The sequence below is a fragment of the Buceros rhinoceros genome, unplaced genomic scaffold (assembly GCF_000710305.1).
Source record: "Buceros rhinoceros silvestris isolate BGI_N320 unplaced genomic scaffold, ASM71030v1 scaffold14746, whole genome shotgun sequence".
Taxonomy (NCBI): Eukaryota; Metazoa; Chordata; class Aves; order Bucerotiformes; family Bucerotidae; genus Buceros; species Buceros rhinoceros.
The window spans coordinates 4,802-25,395 of NW_010417053.1; the positions used below are offsets into that span (position 1 = coordinate 4,802).

A 20,594-nucleotide genomic window follows, 5' to 3' on the forward strand; every position below is an offset into this window, starting at 1 on the left:
TTAATTACTCTTTGTTAAATCAAAGTAGCAATTCCTACTGCTTTGTTTCCCAGCTCTCTCCAACCTGTATTTAAATACTTATCCTAAAGTAAGCAATAGGAGTTTTTCTGCTGTCTTCGGAGAGGTCTGGACTCACTTCCTTCTGCTAGCAAACTGGTACCATCGCTCGCAGACCATCTGTTTTCAGATTTCTTCAGATCTTATTTTTCCGAGGTTATTTTTTTGTTCTTCTGATTGCCGTGTCTTCCTTCCCAGTTCTTGTGTCATGCTTTTAATAGTCTACTCCACTACATCTATCTTCCCAATTGTGTTTATAGATAAAATCAGGCACAATTGCAATCAACAGGATTGTCTGTGGGAGTATGCTTTGACTCCAGTGGCACTTTCTCATCACTTTTAAGGATATCGTAAGCTTAGAAAAATATATATATATGTTTTGGATCCTACATCCAGTAAAAACTTGCAAAACTTTTGTTTACATTTCTTTCTTGCAAGCTTATTGCTTTTCCTTTTGGCATTTCATGCCACTTCTGCACTTACCTGAAGTGTTTTTTGTTCTGAGTCATTTGGTTGAAATGGAGTAGACCACAGCTCATCTCTGTGCTTGGTCCCTTGAAACTACTGGAGCAGACTAACGGGGCTCTGTCCTGAGTGTTTCTGCATCATGAGACGTAGTTTAGGACATAAACCAGTTCTGTCATACTTCTCTCTTAGATCTGTCTGTGCACGATGTTAAAATAGGCATACATTAGTCTGCTTTGCGTGCCTCTCAACTGTCGTTCTCTGACTATTAAGGATTGAAGCTTCAGCATTGGGACTATGGGTTGTACAACTGGAGCTACAGAATATAGTGTGTGGAATAACAGTTTCCTCTGTGGATGAGGCAAAATGGGGAAGATGGGCACATGCTTTCTGGTGGCAATCCCAGCTCACTGCCCTGAGCCACACCTGCCACAGCAGACACTCAGGCTTCCTTCTTATGATGTGTGCCAATTATTTTCATAGTCTTCTATGAATAACTTTAGAGATAAGCGGTTATTGAACCACTCTGTTTCAGTTGCCAAGATTGGTCAGAGATTCATTCCTCTTCATAACTGACACTTTTCTCAAAAGTATTTGGACATCTGTTTATCACTTCAGTGAATTCCTAGTTTCCAAATCCATACTGTTAGATGGTAGCCATGTGGGACCTGAGGTCTTGTTGAGACCCTGTCGGTTGTAGGCTTCAAAGGATCAAGCTCTTCTCAGCCTGGCAATGGCTGCTAAGTGCTGCCTTTGCCAGTTTATTGCTATTTTTTTTTAACAATGTCATTTCCTTTCATTGTGCTCGAGGCTTTTTCTTGGCTGATGTTTTTCTGTGTAGTTCAGGAATATTTTTTTCATCTGCTGTTACTTATACCTGTGCCACAGATACCAGTGAAGTTGTGTAGATACTGAGCTTAACAGACAGCTTATTCTTTATGCCAATGAATCTCAAAGGCACCGCTGGGATGTTTTATACAGTATAAGCCATGCTCTGGTTTATGGCATGATGGTCCCAGATGGCGAAGACGAAGAGCAGAATAACAGTAAAGTTTCTTTTGGTGTTAACAGGGCAGGCATACACCTCAAATGACAGTTTAGTCTTGTACTGGGCACAGTTTGTGTCCTTTTCTTCTCTCAAGGTGAAGAGCAAGTAACAAAAACAAGATGTAGGAGAAAACACTCCTTTCAAAAAAAAAAAATTCATATGAACATGGCAGCAAACTGCAAGATGTGGTAACTTTGCTCAGGAGAAGATGCAAGCATGCCAGTGGTGCTCCAGCCATGCTGCAGTAGGATCATGGAGCGCCTATCAGTGTTACACTTTGTTAAACCAGAGCTATACCTTCTTTGTCTAAAGTAATTCCGTGACCGGGATGTGCTGTGGAAGGGGTAGTGGTCAAAACTGTTTCTGTCCTAACACCCACTGAGCTCGTGAATTTCCTTTCCTGAAAGCTGATCAGGTTCATGACTTTCTTGGGGGAGCCCTGTCTTCTTTCTTCCCCTCAAGGTAGCTGCCAAGCAGAAAAGTACCTTTTGCAGTGTGAAATGCATCACCCTTTTTCCTAGTTGCAAAGATAAGGTCCTTAAACAGGATGCGTCATCAGCTGGAAAAAGTGGCTGAAGCCATGTAACACAGCTTTTTGCAGATTGTGTACTGACAATACTGTAGTTGCTCAGAGATCAAAGCTTAATGACATGAATTGAGCTCAAATGTTGCAATTATTATTTTAGCAGGATGTTCTGTTATTTCTAGATTCCACTAGAGAAGAGTTCATTCTTTGAGAGCCAAAAAAGAAAAAAAAAAATCCGCTAATATGGACTATGGATTTTTGGACATTGGCCGTGATAAAGCAAATCGGCTTTTGTGTTTGTTTTTGCCAAAGAATGGACTAGATCTGGGGTTTGTTTTTTTTCTTCCGTGTATGGGGGGGAGAAGGGGACACTCAGTGTAATGTTGAAACTTCAAATGCTTCATGTATTTCACAACCTTCCAGTGGAAGCTGTTTTTTTGTAAAATAGATGACTGCATTCCATCTTGAGTGTTATTCTTCAGATTTAAGCAATGCCTGTGCCTGAGTGCATGCCACCGTCTCTTGCACATGCTGTTCTTTGGGTCAGTCCAGCTGTGGTGCATGCAGTCTTGACATCTCCCCCTGCACTGGAGCTGCGCTTTTTTTCACCAACAAGCTTTTTGAGCATGCTAGAAGTAATGAGAAGCAGTTGATGTGGTCATTCTGGCAGGCAGACATGATTCCCCTGTGACATGGGACAGGTTTTCAAACAGCATGTTGTGTCATAAAGGAATCTTATAAAACACCAGCCGTTTCTGAAACCATGGCTTTGCCTAAATGTCTAAGGAGGCACTGAGGACTTTGGAAAACAGAGTCCAGTTTGTGTTATGGAGTGCTTTCTAAGCTAGTGCCTGACTCGTTGGGAAAATCTCCCCTATGGTTTACTTCTGATTGGTAGGGATGGGCCCACCTGTGGCCCAGAAGTACCTCTTAGGAGTTCGGCTTTGACAGAAGAGTTTAGGGCCAGGGATTTCAGTGCTCGTTATATTAATCCTGGGCTGGGTCCTCCAGAATGCTCATCTGATCGGCTGTTCATAGTGGAGCGTTCAGAAAGGCTCTGAACGTAACATACTGACTTTTGAAAAATCCGTTTGGTCAGAACTAGCGCCAAGGCTAAATGCTTTTAGAAGCCCCTTGCCATTTTGCCTGAATAGTTGGGAAGCCAGGTTTCTGCCCCTAATGTGACATTATATTAATTCCAGCTCTTGCCAGAGGAAGATTCAGGCCGCTTTCTTTGTGTAGTACCTAGGGCAACAAGCAGAACCTAGTGCTGGGCTCGGATTGTGTCACTTGTTCTTTTAAGAGCAGCAGTTAAAGCAGGTTGTGAATAGGCATTTTGTTGTCAGCCTGTGCTGAAGTGAGGAGTCCTTTTCCACTGGTTGTCTCTAATCTTCTGTGAGGTTGGACCCCATTAGATAACAAAGGGAAGTAATTTATTCAGTGTTTGTAGCTGTGTGCACGCTGCCTGAAGGATCCTGTGGGTGAATGAGATGTTACGTGTCTTGGTTTTATCTGGACCAGAGGTGGTGGGTCACTAGAGGGATTCCACGAGATTGTTTCATCAGCTTCCTGATGTTTTGGCACTATCCTTTACTACTAGTTTTACAAAATTTTACTCTCTCACCAAGGAGGGAGAGTAAGTTAAACTGGTTGCGGATTGTCATGAAGACTTTAAGTCCAAGATCTTAAAGTGTTATTTAGAGGGCAGATGACTGGCCATGTTGAAAGCAGTGTACTAGTTGCTTTCAGTATGAGTAAGCACTGGAGAACAAGACCAGACCTTGAGTACTGTCTAACCTGAAGCCGAGTAGTCAGTGTGTGTAGAGGGATGTCAACTAGTAGAGGATCTTGCCAAGAATTGCCACCCAAATATTGTTGTTTGTGGTCCTAATTAAATTTTTGCCGGCTGACCCAGAAGCTCTGCAATCACATTGTTAGCAACAAGGAGTTGTTTTAAACCGTGTGATCTGACCTGGCTAATTTTGAAGAGGAAGGCACTTCTCACTGAATGAATTAGACGGAATAGGAAACTTGGTGTACAATATTCATTTGGCAAATGGCAGAGAAATGTCTTCAGTGGGGAGGTTATGAAAGACCTGCTTTTAGTGTCCGTGTGGCTCCTCTGATAACATCCTGTGTCCCAGGCAGCAGGCTGTAGGTTCAAAGCTCACACCTCCGCTGCTGATCCTGCATTGCCTGTAATTGCTAGGGAGTCTAGCAGTGTTTAAATCAGGAGACGGACGTGTGGGATCTGGTGGTCATATTCACAGCTTTGCTTTTGATTTGCTTGTGGCCTCAGGTGAGTTGTTTGAACCCTCTGTGCTGCTAACACTTTTCATGGCACCTCTTTGTAGTTCAGTTCAGGGTCTTAAGGTTAAAAGGTTACTTTAAAGCAGCAATACTGTTATTTCAATAAAATTACCACTATTTGGGTGGCAGTTTCCCCTCTTCTGTAGAGTTCTAATAGATGTCATAAGTTTTTTGACTACTTGAAAGGTTTAGAGGTGGAAATGTCAGATTTGCTGCTATGGGTTTTGCAAGTTTTGTGTGAGTTGTTTTGATCACAGAATTAACATAACTTCTGATTCTTTAGGCACTGGCTCCTTCTGTAATTATATCCAATTAGATCTCCAGCAGCAGGATAAAAAATTGCTTGCATTTGTCACGACTGCTCTTTATCTAGCCGAATCTCAGCAGAATTGGGATTAATGCTGTTCTTTCTCCTTCTTTAGTGTCACTTGAAGTTGCATAGATGCAAAGTGCTTTTCGCTTTCTGGGAATTGTGGAAGTTGTGGTGAAGGTGTCCTCCGAATATTTGTGCCTTGAGAGCTTCTCAGAGCCTTTCACAGTGATAGTTTGTACAAAGTGGATGCGGTTGTGTAAGAGTAAGTCTCTTGGTTGTAGCTACAGTGCTGGGAGAGTCCTGGTATTCTGCAGAGAAACAGCCAAGATGCTAGGCCTTGATTTGGAATATGTGGTTTAATTCATGGCTCAGTCTGCACCTCTGTTACCCAAATGCCCATCCAGGCCACTAGTTCTCTGATGGTTTGTCTTGTTTGAGTCAAAATATCAGTTCATGAGGCAGGCACTTTTGTGCTGCCTCGGTGTTCTCAGCCTTCACGGGGACCTGTTCTCAGCTGCTGACATATGGAGCACTGGGGGACTTTGGCCTTGGATCTGGGCTTTGCAGAGTTGACACGGCTCATGATATTGATTACTCTACTCTGCAAAATGCAACCTGACGCTGCATAAAGGAATGAAATGTTAAGACATTTCTCAGCGCTTCCTAAGAGGACAGTGTTTCTGCTGCGATCTGGTGTTTGTGCCTTGGTTGCCCGTTTTCTTCCAAAGCAGATCTCGTTTGACCTGTACATACATCGGCAAAAGCTATTAGAGTTGAGCAGATGCACAGCTTTTCGTCTGAGGCAGAAAGCATAAAGTGCTGTACCATGTCTGCTCACGGGAGAGGAGCAGTACTGACTCTAGCAGCTCAAACCTGTGCTGTATCCAGCAAATAATGCCTTTTTCCCTCGCATAACAGTGTCATTTCTACATATTAGATGGGTACTCTCCACAGCCGCTTGGTCTGTGGAGAGCTGCCAGTGCTGGTAGCTTTTATGATGTGGAAAATCAAACCAAGAGAATGGGACAGAGGCTGCAAAGTGATTTCATGGAGATCACTGAACTGTCATCAAGTAGTAGAAGTTTTTAGCTCTGCTGACCAGGACTGGGTTTAAGTCATTGCTGGAGACATAGAGAGTCTATAGGCTCTTGCCGGAATCATGGTGTTCCAGTCTCATCAGGTCTGGTAAGTTCACTTTGTTCCCTGTCTGAATACCGATTTTTGTCTCTAGGGGAAAGGGGTTTTTTGCCCCTAAAAGAAAGCAAACAGCTGCATTGTTTGCAGAAAGCTGCTTTTGAAGGCTGTTTTATGTTTACTTAGTACAGACACCAGGCATGGGGGTGGGGAATTGATTCTCTGCCACTTGAGCTTTTTTCTTCTTTAAATCTACGGCTGTAAAAATGCATTGCTTTGTATTTAAGATGGATTGGGTCTGGAGACTCTTGGTGTACCAGCTAATGGACTGTTCAACAGCCATGCTACTTCTGAGTAAGTAGGGGTAGCACTGATCTGGAAAGAAAGGGTTGGTCAAAGTATGTGTTACACTGTTAGCGTTTTCAGAGGTTGCCCTGTAGTGTAACTTTCTCTTAATAGTAGTTTTCTGAACTGCACGTTGAGATGGAATTGCAACCTTGTAGGTCTGGAGGCTGTGCAGGAGTTCCACAGTGGGAGGGAAATGTCACGTGCAGGAAATCTTCTGCAAAGGCAAGCACGGGGACCCTGTGCTATAAATCTTCTGGTGGGTGTTGTGGCTTCTTCTCTGGGCTGTTAAAGAAGGTCCTGATCAGATTTTTGCCAAGAGCAAAGCAGGAACCTTAGGCCTGATCAGAAGGTAGATTTCACCTCCTGCCCATCCTCTGATGTCCACTGATTCTGCAGGCTATACAAGCTCTTTTGTAGTCGCCAGGGTGTGCTTTTCCCTAGAAGAGACTGAGGGAGACTCTGTAAGAAGATCTGGGCAAGTATTCAGACATCTTTTGCTTGATCCCTCCTGTGTGGTTTTTTTTTTTTTTGTCAGAAATTGGGAGGAACTTGAGACACCTCATAAATAGCATGTTAAGTGTGCACAAGTCCGAGTAGCATGCTGGCACAGCATACGGGGACCTCTGAATACTGGATCTCAACCATTTATTTGCTGGCTGAGTACAAAATGGCTTCTTACTCCTGACTTTTTCCTCCCTGGCCAGTTAACCGAGTGCTTAGTGCTGTACCTATGTGTCGCATTGGATATATGCTCGATTCAGGACGTTATTCCAAACATGCATTACTTGCTTCAGTTATCAGACAGCCCCTTCTGATGATATATACTTATTTGTGGAAAGGTGGTGGTTTGAGTTTACACCTGAGTTATCAGAGAGCTGCCAGGTGTACCCTGAAGTTACAGGCAATGTGAGTCTGCTCTGGAGTGCTTCGAGTAGTCTTTAAGTTTTGCAGTTACATTGTGTATGTGGGTGAAGAGGTGGAGAAATGCTTAAGCAGAGCTAGACAAAAATAGATTTCTGGGTAATGAAAAGAAGTAAGCCTGATGCCTCTACACTTTCAATTACTGTATATTGGTATCTACCTCTACTGGAAAACTTGCAGTGTTCACACTACAAAAAGGTTGGATGTGAAAAGTGGATGTTGTATCAAAGATCTGTCCACAGCTTGTGGACAGTTGCACTGTCTGTTGCAGTTGAGGGAATTCTTCCAGCTTTCATGGAGTTAAGTGCTTTATAAAAGCAAAAGATTGCACTTTAAAAGGACGGGTCCATTATTGACAGGTATAAAACCCCATTCTCTTCAGCAGAGCTGTGGTAATTTACATCACAGAAAACTTACGCTACGGTGATGAATTCTTGCAGCTTTTCTTACTCTAGACAGAAACAGTATTGCTGCTTTAGACAGTTCCAGCTGAGTGTCAGGAGTGGTCACTGATACCTGCTTCTGGTTCAGAATTTTATTAGGTGAGGCGCAAAAGTCTGCATTGGAAACTAACTGGTGTTTGTATGTTTTGGCACTGCAGTAAGGCGGGTTGGGTTTCCCAGCTGTGTTGAATTTATCAGACTAGTCTGAAGTGGAGGTACAGATGGACTTCAGCTCCACCTGAGCCAGCGGTGTTGGGTCTATCAGTTTTCTGCATCTTTGTCGCACAATTCTTGCCTATTGTCAGCTGGAAGATGCTCTGAAAGGGTGCTAACCCATTTTCCTCTGAGATTGCAGAGCATTTTATGATGCATTAGTAGTTCAGGTGAACCTAGTTACCTTGTATCAGCAGTGACCTAAATATGTCAGCCTCTATGGATCAAAGTGGGAGACAACTCCAGTATCAACAAACCACAACAGGTCCTGGGGCAGAGTATGTCTCTGAAACTGTCACCACAGCACAGCTGGGAGAAGAACGGGATGTGCTTCAGGTTCAGGTTTTGTGCTCTTGGTGACTAGTCTGGTGTTAGGCCCTTGCCCCTGGTTTAATGTAGAGACTTAGCTGGTAGCGCCTACATCTAGGCCAGGTTTTCCATTTTTCAGGCACAGTCCTTACAAGTCAGTAGTTTTGCTTCATTTGAAACTTCTATCCAGGCAGACTGACCTTACTGGAAGGGCAGAACGCATGCTTTGTTCCCAGTGAAGTTTAGCTGAACTCCAGAGAGCTGAAGTCCAAGCAGACGGCCGCAGCTGAGCGTTCCTGGCTGCAATGGGCTTCCAGTGATCAGCTGAGATGCGTGACATGATTGGACATGTGCCCTTACCTCGCTACAGCTTCTAGAAGGCAGTATTTCTGTGTTCTGAATCCTGCGGACTGACTGCAGTGGCGAGGGACCAATGCCTGGGTTCTCACTGACGTGCATTAAACTAGCTATCGTGTGATTAGCTCAAACATCCCACGAACTGCTTCAGATTTTATCCTGCCTCTGTGCAGGGCGTTCAGGCATAGGAGCTGGATGTATTTCCATTGATAAGAATGCCAAAGATCTCTTTGGCTGTCCCTGGGTTTTTTCCTGTGGCACTTGTGGATTTTGGTATATAGCTGTAGCCGCTGGAAAGCATTGGAAGGTGGTTTGTTGCAGTGAGGTGACAGTATTGTAGAGGGGGGAATATAGAATGGGTACTTTGAACACCTTTCTGAAGATAGCATCTGTTACATAACTGTCAGTGATCGTAGGAGGTTGTGCAGTCCGTTTCTGTCCTCTGCTTCTGTTATGCTGCACCCGTGGGTGCAGGATTGGAGAGCACAGCAACATGAATGGAGGTCTGTGACCCACAGACCAGCATCCTTGCAGAAAAATGCTTGGAAAGAGCAGTTTTCCTGTCAAAGATTTTTGCAGCAAGTTAGTGGTCCCGGACCACCTGTGCACTACGTGAGTCGCAATCCAGGTTGCTCAGTAGGGTGAATAAAAGCATCGTTGCCAAATCCCCTGAATCCTGAGCAGAAACAGGAGGGGGTACAAAAGAGGGCTTATAATATTCCGTGTTTATTTTCATATCTTGGTTCACGTTAACTGCAGCTTTAAATGAGTAATACTGACAGAGGAGGTGCTGCAAAGACCCCTGAATCCAAGCCTACAAGCAAAGGTATGCTTTGGGTCCATGAGATAAGTGCACAGTCTCAGCAGCCAGGGTTTGTCCTCTGAGGTTGCCCACAAAGGGCAGGTTTTTTCCCTGCTATGGGTGTGCTATTATCCTGTCAAGTGCCTCACTCTGAGCGTATCTGGGAATTCGCTGTCGACCAGCCAGGTGTACATGCAGCTGGAATGTGTTAGTGTCAGGGTCCTCCAACCAGCAGGAAGCACTGGGCAGGGAAGGAAGACTCTCCTGTCAGATCAGTTGGGCATCCCTCTGTGAAGGAGTCTGTAGTGACCATGTCAATAAATTACAACAGTACCTAGCAAAAGTTAATGAGCTCTTGCTGACTGTACGCTCAGCTGCCTGCATGCTGACATGAAGTTCAGTTTGTAAGGTTTCGTAGGCGTCTGTTATTGTTCTTTGCTTCCCCATACTGGTATTAAGAAGTACTGTTGGCCTGCTGTGATACTACAGTGTAATTATCTGTAAAATTCAGCATGATGGGTTTAATTGTTTTTGTTAGTCATGTTAGGGAAATTTTTTTTGTAACACAGGCCTGTATTATTAGAGACAAGTTTTTAATCTGCAAGCCATTTTAATAATGGAATTTATTTTTGCATGAGACTTAAAAGGCCACAAGTGTTCATTAACTCTAAGCTTACATCCAGAATTGCCATTTATCATCTAGTGTTACTCCAGTGTAGGACTGTTCAGAGCACTTCCTGAGGAAGTTTTGTGTTCCTGGCACACTTATGGATTTAGGGAACATTTTCAATGAAATTTGTAATCAGGCATGCAACTCTGATTTGTAGGCTAGAGTACTGGTATGTGGGACACTGGAATCAAAAGCATGTGTGCTCCCAGTTTAACAGATGTTGGAGGGAATAGTTCTCTGTCTGTGTGTATGGACTGGCTGCTGGCTGTCCTGTTAACACTCAACCTATCAACAGAGTGTATTAAAATACATAAATCACAGTTAATTTGATGTGGATTAACTAAATTTGTGTGTGGACGCTTACTCAGAATGAAACTACTCTTAATCTGAAGTGACCTTAAACTCAAAGGTAAATTAAGCTATGCCAAATTCTGGAAAAAAGGTTTAATGAGGTTTAACTAATGTACTCTAAGCTCATCTTTCCTTTTGGTTCAGTCTTCCTGGAAGTCTGTATGTACCTAAGCCTATACCGTGCTGTTATTAATAGCCACCAAAGAGGTGAATGTGTTTTTTAACCGTTTTCACTTTCTCTTACTCTCGCAAGGTGCATACTGAATGCACCCAATTCACAACAGTAGTGGAGGCCACGCGGTTGCAAGACCCAAACACTGACTCAACAGCAATTTTCTATTCGCTTTATCCAAATGTGAATGGCTGCAGAGTCATTCTTAGTCACTCACCTTCAAAGAAATGAACATTTCTCCCTTGCTTGTTAAGTGCATAGAGTTTTCTCCTAAAAGTGGTGGTGCTGACTGAACTTCAAAACAAAGACTTTCCTAATTTGGCAGCAGACTTTTCACCATTATAAAAGTAAATATGGAAAGAAGTTAAAAAAAAAAATGTAGGGACGTATGGTTCAGTCTCATTCAGAAGAGCCTCTAAATCAGCTTTCAAAGCCTGTGATTTTTTTTCCTTGTTCTGGGCTGTTCTTGCTCGTGGAATTCTGGGCAGGAAGGAAGAAAATTGTTGTCCTGTGGGTATTGCATTCTTTTGTGCTTCAGAGCCCTGAAGTAAGAGACAGTGAGTTTAAATCTGAGCCTACTGAGACCCATGAGACTTGGCTGGACTGCATGGGGCAAGAAGGCAGTGCGGGGGAGTGCCACGGGGGTGCTGTAGAATTACGCAGGAGCACAGAGTGCAGCCTCTGCCTTGTTGCGTTTTCCGCTCTGACACAGTTTTTCCCTTCAATTTTCTTCCCTCCTCTCCCCTAGTTAATGCCCAGCCACAACATCTTTGCTGTGTTCTGCCACTGCTGCTGCTACTCAAAGGGAGCTCCTAGCCTTTTCTGAAGGAAGATGGCTTTCTGGACCCAACTGGGATTGCTGCTATGGAAGAACTTCACCTACAGAAGAAGACAGACTGTAAGTATTAGTCATTTTGAGGTCTAAGTTGTAGCCTTGTAGTTTAGTCTTCAATCAAAACAGAGAAACCTCCAGATTCTTAATGTTTTACCTCTAGTGATCCCTAGCAGAGCAATTGGTCTGACTTTGGAAGGACCTAATTCAAACTGAAGAGAGTCGTTGGTGGACAGAAACCAGAGGGTTTGAAGGTGCTCAAGACCTCTCTCACCGGTGTGAAAGAGAGTTGGAGCACTGAAACACTCATGTCAGACCAGGCAGAGAGGGTGCATGACTGCTGTGTGCAGCAAGGAAGATGTAAAATGAAAACCTGTGCTGACCTGCTCCACTCTGCAGATGGGGCAGTGCCAGATTGCAGGAATGTGTGCTTGAGACTAAAAGCTTTTGAATGCTGCAAGCTGCAACAAAAGCAACAAAATTCTGCCGTTTCCTAATGGCAGAAGTGGTGGAGACAATAGCAGGCATCTTCAATCTGTTTAATAAGGAGAGAAAGCCAAGCCTGTTGTGTGACTTTACAGGAGAAGATATAGTTTAAGTGATTGGCATGAGACATGCTCTTGCATCAGCATGGAGGCAAATCCAGGCAACTGGTGTTTTTCTGCCAGAGTGCATTCTGATTAGTTTAAGTGCTAGCCTTACCATCTGTTAGCAGTGTGGGAATGTACCTGTTCAGGTAGACAGTGTGCAACAAGAGTTTCTCCTTGAGGTGTTAAAGGCACAAAAACATGAATCCAGTGTGGTGTTCTTAAAATTCTTCTGCCTTTACATTAATGAAACACTACAGGATGCTGTAACTGCTGCAGACAGCTAAAAGTGAGAGAAAATGTGCTGTTTCCCCTCTGGAGATTTAGGGGATAACTGTGTGAGACAAGGACATGTCCTGTACAGCATGCCTGTGCAGAGACTCTGACCTTGAGGAGGCATGAGTAGGGAATGTGAAGGTAACATGAGTTACTGAGGTGGTGAGTGGAAAGTGGTCTCTCTGATAAGCTTTCTGAACCCTGCAAATGTCAGGGTGCTTGCCAGCTGGTTGGGGCTGGGTTGTTTTAGAAACTCGGAGTCACAAGGGAGGGCAGGCTATCATGTTCACCACTGGAGATGGAGACAGTCTCTGAAGTCTTTGCTCAGGTGTCTGAGGCTTGTTTCCATAGGAGTTGTGAGTTCAGAGCTGGAATTTGTCCATTCTTAAATAAAACCAGACACCTTTGGCTTTTCCTTAGGACCTCTATGGTTAGAGACTTACCGGTGGTGGCAGGAATTTCTATGTGATTTGCCTGTTTTGGTCCTTAGGCCAGGAACCTTGATCTCTCAGGACAGGACTGCCTAGCTGAGAGGCTGTGGGCTGTGTCAGCTGCAAGGAGTGAGGCTGTCTTCTCTCTGGACACATGGTCCCTATCCTAACCTTGCGAACAGCCTCAGAATTTAGAAGAACGGTGCAACCAGCAGTCTCAAAACTGGCTACAGCTCCTAAAAAGATAGGCTATTCTCAGCTGTTGCCCATGTAACCTAGAGCTGAAATCAAGTCTTCCATTGCCACTGCAGATCTTACTCTTGATCTCTTCCAAGCCACCTTTAGTGACTAGGGGAACTCCAGGACATTGCTGGGTCCTCTGGAGCAGTATTTCAAGTGGTTAACCCAGGAGGCTGTTTCAGAGGAGTTGAGTTTTACACTAAGCACGATGGCTTTTTTGTCAGGGTCTTCTGAAAATAAGGCATCAGGTTTGAAGATTACTTGAAGAGATGTGAGTTTAGCATGAGTGTCTTGTCAAGGTTAGCTTACTGAGCAGCAGAGGTGCATTTGGATCCTATGGCAATGCCACAAAGAACACAGTAGGCTAAGCATTTGTCAGTGAAAAAGACTTGCTTGTTGTAGTTTTGTTACGATCTTGGATCTGCTCAGCTGTTTCTTGGTACCTTCTGGCAGCTTCTGTGACAGTTTCCCATGAAGCAGCCCAGAGGACGTGAAACTGCTCGTAGTCTCTCTTCAACAATGGTATTATTGGTCAGTTCACGATGAAGGCCTGAGACATCACTTGCTTTTGTGGGTTTCCTGTATCTGCAGGGTTTTTCTCATTAACGGTTCCCATTTGGGCTTTGCCTGAAGATGTCAGGAGGGGGAGGACACTTTAAAGAAAATGGCAAAAAAATAGCAGAACGTCTCTACTCTCCACGCTGTTATCATGGCTGCACAGTCATTCATCTGTTTCTTCACTGTTAAGAGATCAGAGTCCTTGAGCTGTGGGTGTTGGTGCTGGTTCTCTTCCATTTTACTTACTGAAGATGCAGCCCAGATATAATTTGATCCTTACCCTTCTTCCCACAAGAAGTGTGGGCTACCCTTTGTTTCCCACTGAACCCTCTCCTTGGCTGCTGTGAGTCTGGGCTGTGTTGCGAAAGCTGGGTTCAAAGCTCAGCCTGACGTGTGCAGTTCAAGCGTTAACTTTGTACTGGGTAACTGCCAACAGCACTGGAGTTGAGGGAAGGAGTTTACAGCCAAAGAGTAGGGGGGAAAAAAATTGTGTTTAGGGGTCATGGTGTAAAAACATTTCTTTGTCCCTGATGTCTTGCAAATGAGGAGACACCTCAAACTTGCATGGAGAGACTGGTCAGCTGCTGGTAGCTCCCTGCATTGAAACTGGAGAGTGGTTGACAGTGATATGGGGTGATAGCTTGGTTACTTCTTGCTCAACAGATTTCCTGATGACACAGTGTAGATCTCACTATTTAGAGGTATCTGGCATCATCAGCCAACTGATACAAATTGGGCACGCTTCGGGGACTAGCCTTCGTAAAATTAGGAGTAGATGCTGCCTCTGAATTCACCTGCTGTGTACAAATGGCATGTTTCTCCTTCAGTTCTGGGTGGAACGGGGGTGACAGAGGGGTTGGAGGTTTGTAGATTCATTTGACTATTTACCAGTCTGGTCTTGTAGCTGCAGCACAACAGCAGGTGAGGAGGCTTGATATTTCAGTATCTACTTAGTATGAACCTGAATGAGACAAGTCCCCTTTAGTACCTCTGCATCCTTCTCTCCGAAGGCCACAGTGGATGAAAAGTGCTGTCATGGGAAGGTCAGGAAGCAAGGAGGGAACTTACTGACCTTTAGGAGCAAAGGGAAGAGAATTCATTTTTTGTTGCACAGCTGTCCAGGGAGTCCAAACTCTATTGGGATGCTGGTGACACATTGAGCTCGACGCTGTGCAAGGCTCTGGTGCAGCAGTTGCCAGCTGTCTCTCACTGGATAGCATTTCAGTGGCTGCCGTGATGCAGCAGAGTTCATCTGTCACCTGGCCAGTCCCAGCTGCATCCCTCTTTTCTCTGTTCTTCCCAAGCCTGTTGACTCTGAGAAGTTAGATGTATTGTGTGTGCAGGGGCACACAACGCTGTGCACGCAGCCCACAGGTGGTTATCTTCATGATTGTGTAATTAACCATAATCAGGCACGCCAGAGAGGAGCTATGTGTGCGGATGGTCTGGCTCCTTCTTCAACAACAGGGTCATTCAGGCACTACTGTCCCCTCTAGCATGGTGTGGCTGGGGCTGATATTTCTCTGAGCAAGCCAGGGCTTGATCTCAAGAACAGCATTTTCTCACTAGTTCTATAGCAGTTTCAGAGCTGTGAAAGTCTATCTGTCCACCTTGGTCACCCTGAGAAGATTGCACAAGCCCAGCTGATAACATTCTTCCCCAGTCTAGTGACAGTTGCTCGAGATGCATGCTCCTTGCCTACAGCCCAGGTGGCAGAGGACCACCATGATGGGTGCCAGAGCATGACCATTGATGCTGGTGGAGGGAATGGCTTGTCCTGGTTTCACAGCCACCTTTCTGTCATGAGGAGGAAAGGTTCTGCTATGCCACCTTGGCAGCATCTGTGAGGGGATCCTGAAAAGAGAAGGAGCAGAGAAGTTGTCAGTGCCTTAACTCTGAGCATCTCTGACCTCAGGAGCCAGGCTGCTGTTTAATGCAGAAGTGAGCAGGCTGTCAGTGGTAATGGCTGTGTATGTCCTGCCACTACGTTGTTTATTGCAAAAACAACGAGAGACCAAAGATACTGAGGCATCTTCCTGGCATCTTTGTTCGCGTGGTCTCATTGTAGTTTCTTATGCAGTAGTGGTACAATATGTGAATGAAAGTAAGGGGTGGCAAACAACATCCCAAATTTATCCTGCAGAGACTGGCACTGTTACCAGAAGTGCCTGGGAGACTCTGGTGCTCAGTTTTTGTGTCTTTCAGATAGGGATGCCGTTTGGTTGGATGTCAGCCATTAGGTGTATCTGTGAAGAGCCATTCTGCATGGTTTCCCCTGGGGGATCAAGTGGCATTTGTTTTAATGCAGTGTTTTGCAGTGTGAGATTATTTCAAGGTACAAGAGTCACTTGGAAGTCTCACCTCAGAGTCTGCATGGAGTGCCTTGTGCTAAGTGTCAAGAGCCGAATTTCAGCTGTTAATGGTGTAGCATGGGAAAACATGCTTATGTGGGGATTCTCTCTCCCACTGGGGTACAGGTCTTAGCCTATCTGGCTTGTAATAAGAACGATGTAGACACCTTACTAGAAAAGACAAGAGTTTTCCAGGAAAGAAGAGGAAAAGATTTCTCTTTATTTGGCTGAGAGAACACAAGCTGAGGTTTCCCTCTCCCAAAGGAGGAGAAACATAAGTAGCAGCAGCATAAAAAGCTTTCCGTTTTTCGTCATGCTAGAATTCATGGTTAGGCAGCCTTTCTGGAGTGGGAAAGGAGGGGTGTGGCTGGTGAAGCTCAAGCCTGGGAAGCCTCAGCTTGTGTCTCAAGCTCTAGGCTGAGGTGTTTCTATGTCCACATCCTTCTGTGGGATGTGGCACATCTCAGTGAAAATTTCTGGGCTTCAATTCCCTGTCTTAAAATATGCTCTGCATTTAATAGCAGGCCTTTCTTACGTTCTTTTCTAGCCCCTCTAGCTAACTGAGTTCTTCGTATCTTTACCTGACACTCACTGCCTATCTGTATGTACCTTGGACCAATGGGTGCCTCCCTTTGGGAATGAACATATATTAGGACAAAGCAATAACTAGATAGGAGCTTAATCTTAGTAGCTCTGCTTTCCTGATACAAATATGCTTGTGCAGCACTGAAACCGAAAGATTCGGTGTATCTCTGCACCAGCACAATTTTCATGCCTGACATGTTAAGGCAGAAGCTCAATGGTTTACTGTGAAAATGGACCGCAAAGAGGTTCCCACTGCCTCTAAAATATGAGGCCCAAAATTCAACGTCCTGCTGGGAAGGTTCATTCAACCTCACCTGCTGGGAGGTTTCTTTCGGCTGGGGGACAGAAAAAATATAAAAAGAAGTAAAAAATAGCCCTAAAGCACATCCGTAACTGCATAACTGTTACTCCCATAACTGCCACATGTCAATGAGAAAAGCCTATAATTCTTTGCAGATTATCCTCTGAAGCTGGAGGAACAAACTTCTTGGTGCTGGAATGCATAGGCAACGCGAGGAGAGGCAATGCTTGCAAAACTGTCCTGGCTTACAAGCGGGTTGTCCTGGAAACTCTGTTCTCTCCTGTATTTTGATTATGATGTCTTAATATTTTGTCTTTATTGTTTCCAGTTACAGCTGCTGATCGAAGTTGCCTGGCCCCTGTTTATCTTCTTCATCCTGATCTCTGTAAGACTTTCATATCCGCCCTATGAGCAGCATGAATGTAAGTACCAAACACAGCAGCTGCACTCAGAATGGTTGTTGTTCCTTGGTCAGAAGGTGGTAATGCAGCTGGCCAGACGTAAAGAGCAGGGGCAGTGGTTCCATACATCAGTCAGGAATCTCCAGGGAGGTGTTAATGATTCCTTCCTTTCCTTCTTGGGGACTGTGGTGCGTTCTGACATGTTAATGTTGCTCCAGGACTGTACATTGATGCTGTTTTTCTTGCTGTTTCTCATTTTTTGCATTTACAGTGTATTAGCTGAGAATTTGCTGTAGAACTGTGACAAGTCTGCAAAACACACAAAACCCCAAAGTGTCATTTCTCATCATTGATCTGTGTGTGACTTAGTGTGAAGAGAAAGCAGCATTCAGATCTGTAAGAAAGCAATCTCGTTTTTAGGCAGTAATGTGGGTTAATGTATCACATTAAAGAGCACAAGAGGAATTCCATTCCTTCTAACCATTAAACTGTCAGCTCTGTATTCAGTAGATTCAGCAGTCATACATTTGTGGGGAAAAACTGTTCTACTTTTCTCTTTACAACATAAATGGGCACATTTCTGCTTTTCTTTCACAGGAGGCATATTCTTTCTCTGCAAATGACAGTCTTTAGGCCTCTGTGTTGGTTGCCATTTGATTTAGGAAGCATGACTTGTTTATTAGCAACGTACTTTGTCTTACTGTGATTGGTGACAGCTTCATCCTGCAATTAGCCCTTTGTTTATCTTCTCTTTGCTCAGTTACTGCAAGATAAGGTTTAAGGGTCAGCACAACATGATTCTGCAAGCATTTCATTCTTAAAATGGGTAAAGAACTAGCTCTTACAGCACTTGCTTTGTGGTTCTTCGCAGTGGCTGGGGCATTTTATGCTGCTTGCTAGGCTTTCAAGTTAGCAAGAATGCTTTCAAAGATGAAGCGTTAATGTTAGCAGTTTTCCATTACACTTTGGACACTGCTCTTCCCACGTACTGCCTAATTCGCTTTCTACAGGGCTTGGCAGTGTTACTGAAGCTTCCCTGAATTAAATCTCATACTTTGCTGCACAACATTTGAATTGCTTTTCTGGCTGAATGTTACAGTGGTATTAGGAGAAATACCTGTAACACAGACATGAAGCTGAAGAGAAGCAATAAGCAGCTGACTCAGCTGGTATACATAACTAGCAGCCTCAATGATAATTCGTCTGGGCTGTGGCAGTGCTGTATGTAAACTCAAACCTAGCAAGAGCAACAGCCTTTTCATAGAGCTGTTTAGATTGGTCTTGTTATTCAGTAGCCTCCCTGTAAATCCTTTGCTTTGGCATCCTGGTGTCACAAGCAGAATTTTGCGTCTTTCACCTGCAGCCCTTTTTCCTTCCTGTTTATGTTGACTGATGTTGTTTTGTCTGCCTTCTCCCTATGTTGTCATCAGAAATTGTGGTGTATAGGGCATCTGGTATTTTTTATTCACTTTTTTTTTTGTTAAATCCTCTCCATTTTTCTAAAGGCTGCTGAGAACAGATAAATAAACTCTTTTATTCAAGCTTAGATTGGTTACATTGAACATTCACTCACATGCTGATAGATATGGATATGTTGTATAGTGGAACATTTCTTTGCTGAACTGTAAGCAGAGATGGAAAGAAAAAACTTGAGTTTGTGGTGAACCCTCGCAAGCCCGTGGATGCCTTAAGGGAAACGGGACTGTTATCTGTAGTGGCAGAGCTGTATGCTGTTGCAAAATCGCTTGCAGGTAATGCCTGATGACAGCAGTTACAGAGCTGCATGCAGGTGCGTTGTAGCCTCCAGGTACCCTCAGTGTTTTAATGGTACAGTCTTTCTCAACAAACAGGTAGTATTTTCAGTTCTCTTTTCCTGCTTGAGGAATCCACCAAGGATTGGGTTGTTTCTGTGATCAGGCTTTCCAGTCAGGTTTTGGTTTGTTTTTTTAATTTCTGGCAGCTTGGCCAACTGTGAGGAATCTTTCTTCTGAAAACACAGGGGAAAATTTTGCTAGTTCTTGAGTGATACTTATATGGCTTTCACCAGACTGGCCAGAGGAAACATCTTAGGTTGCTATTGAGCAAGATTTCCAACTTGTGTCTTGTAGAGCTTGATTTTTCTTTTCTGTTCCTGTGACCCTTTAAGGTATTAAAAATGCACTTCATTTGGGGAAAAAAAAATCTGACAAAAATATCTATGGAAAACCTGTGTGTTTTCAGCAATGTCATTGAAAACAGTGTGCTGTTATGCTGTTTTCTGTATAACTCATCTGACTTAAAACCGGCTTTACTCTTTGAGAAGCTGCTTACATGCATCACTGTATGTAAAAAAAGTTGCGATGAATTCTTGTGTGCCCTTCATTTTTTTTTTTATTGTTTTTAATACTTCTCTGAGTTCTTAGCTATGTAAAATTAAGGCTATGGAGGACAGAGAGTGTGATTCTCTGGGAAATTTTAAGAAAATAATCTGAAAGTCTTAGCATTGTTCTTCCTCTCCTATGCCCCAAACGCTCAGCCAAGAAGAATTAAAAAGCAAAATGAAACAGAAGTCAGAGAGCACAGGTAATAGCTTTCCTATTTTAAACAGAGAACTGGGAACAAACTGTCCCCTGGGTACTGGAAACAATGAACCTTTGGTTCTTTCACCTTTTTCCTGGACAGAGTCCTTGGCTTTCTTCAAGGAGGGCTGATAAGCAACCTGTCTTCCTTCAGCCCCTGCATTAACCAGCCTTGCAGTAATTCAGCAGCTCTAACCTTTTCCTCCTGGGGCTTTGGTACTGCCATTGTGGCTGTGGAGGTAGGGAGCCAACCCCTCTCTGTGATTTCAGGCATGCTGTGTGGATGAGGCGGGCACCAGAGGGGAGAGTGTGTATCTCATGGTCAAAGCCTTGAGTAGCTGTGAGAAATACTGAGGAAGGGGCATAACCTTCCTCCACGCTTTCCTCTGGTTGTAAGGAAGTGAATTTGTTTACAGAAACAAGCCTGGCAGCTTGTCTAAGGTGCAGGATTATACAAGGGAGGGAGGGATTCACAACTGTCTGAGCGGTAGACTGGTGGAGACCTGCCATGAGTAGTTTGTTATGGCTTTAACTTTTGACCAGAAGGCAAAACATAAACAGGCCGTAAACTCTGGGCTATGACTGAAGTAGGTCTTTTGTAGCAGGAGTTAGACTTCAGCAAAAAGATTTGAAATATGACAGGCAGGTGACTCAATGTCTTAGGAACTCTAAACTTTGAAGACTGTCTGCAAATCAAGGCAATATGAGACAGCAATAACATACTTAACTCGGGGAATCCAGTGTAGGCACCCACCCCAGAACTGCTGGCCCTTTTCTTGGTGTTTATAGTGTGTGTGACTGAGGTGAGCGGATGTTGAAAACCAACAGTATTGAGTACTGTGGGTCGTCAGAACCCAGACCCGGGCTAGGGCTGGTTGTGTGACCTCAAGCCGAGTGCTTGTGTTAGTTAAGGATGGAAATGCAGAGAAGCATGGCAGGTTAGAAAGCACGTGTGTGCATACACTCACCACTGGCAGGCTTTGGAGTTGCCTGCTGTTGGGCATTCCTCCGCAGGAAGTCCTACATACCCATCAG

The 20,594-nt window shown here is 44.2% G+C and overlaps 1 protein-coding gene across 1 annotated transcript in view; it reads left to right on the forward strand.

The window, feature by feature from the left end:
* Window positions 1-11,185: 11,185 nt before the first annotated feature.
* The window catches only part of ABCA1 (ATP-binding cassette, sub-family A (ABC1), member 1), a 73,693-nt gene continuing 64,284 nt past the window's right edge, over window positions 11,186-20,594 (forward strand). Inside the window, exons 1-2 of the mRNA XM_010138042.1 lie at window positions 11,186-11,337; window positions 16,929-17,022. Of these exons, the coding sequence (XP_010136344.1) occupies window positions 11,272-11,337; window positions 16,929-17,022 (160 nt within the window). The 5' untranslated portion in view covers window positions 11,186-11,271. The remainder of the gene's footprint in view (window positions 11,338-16,928; window positions 17,023-20,594) is intronic.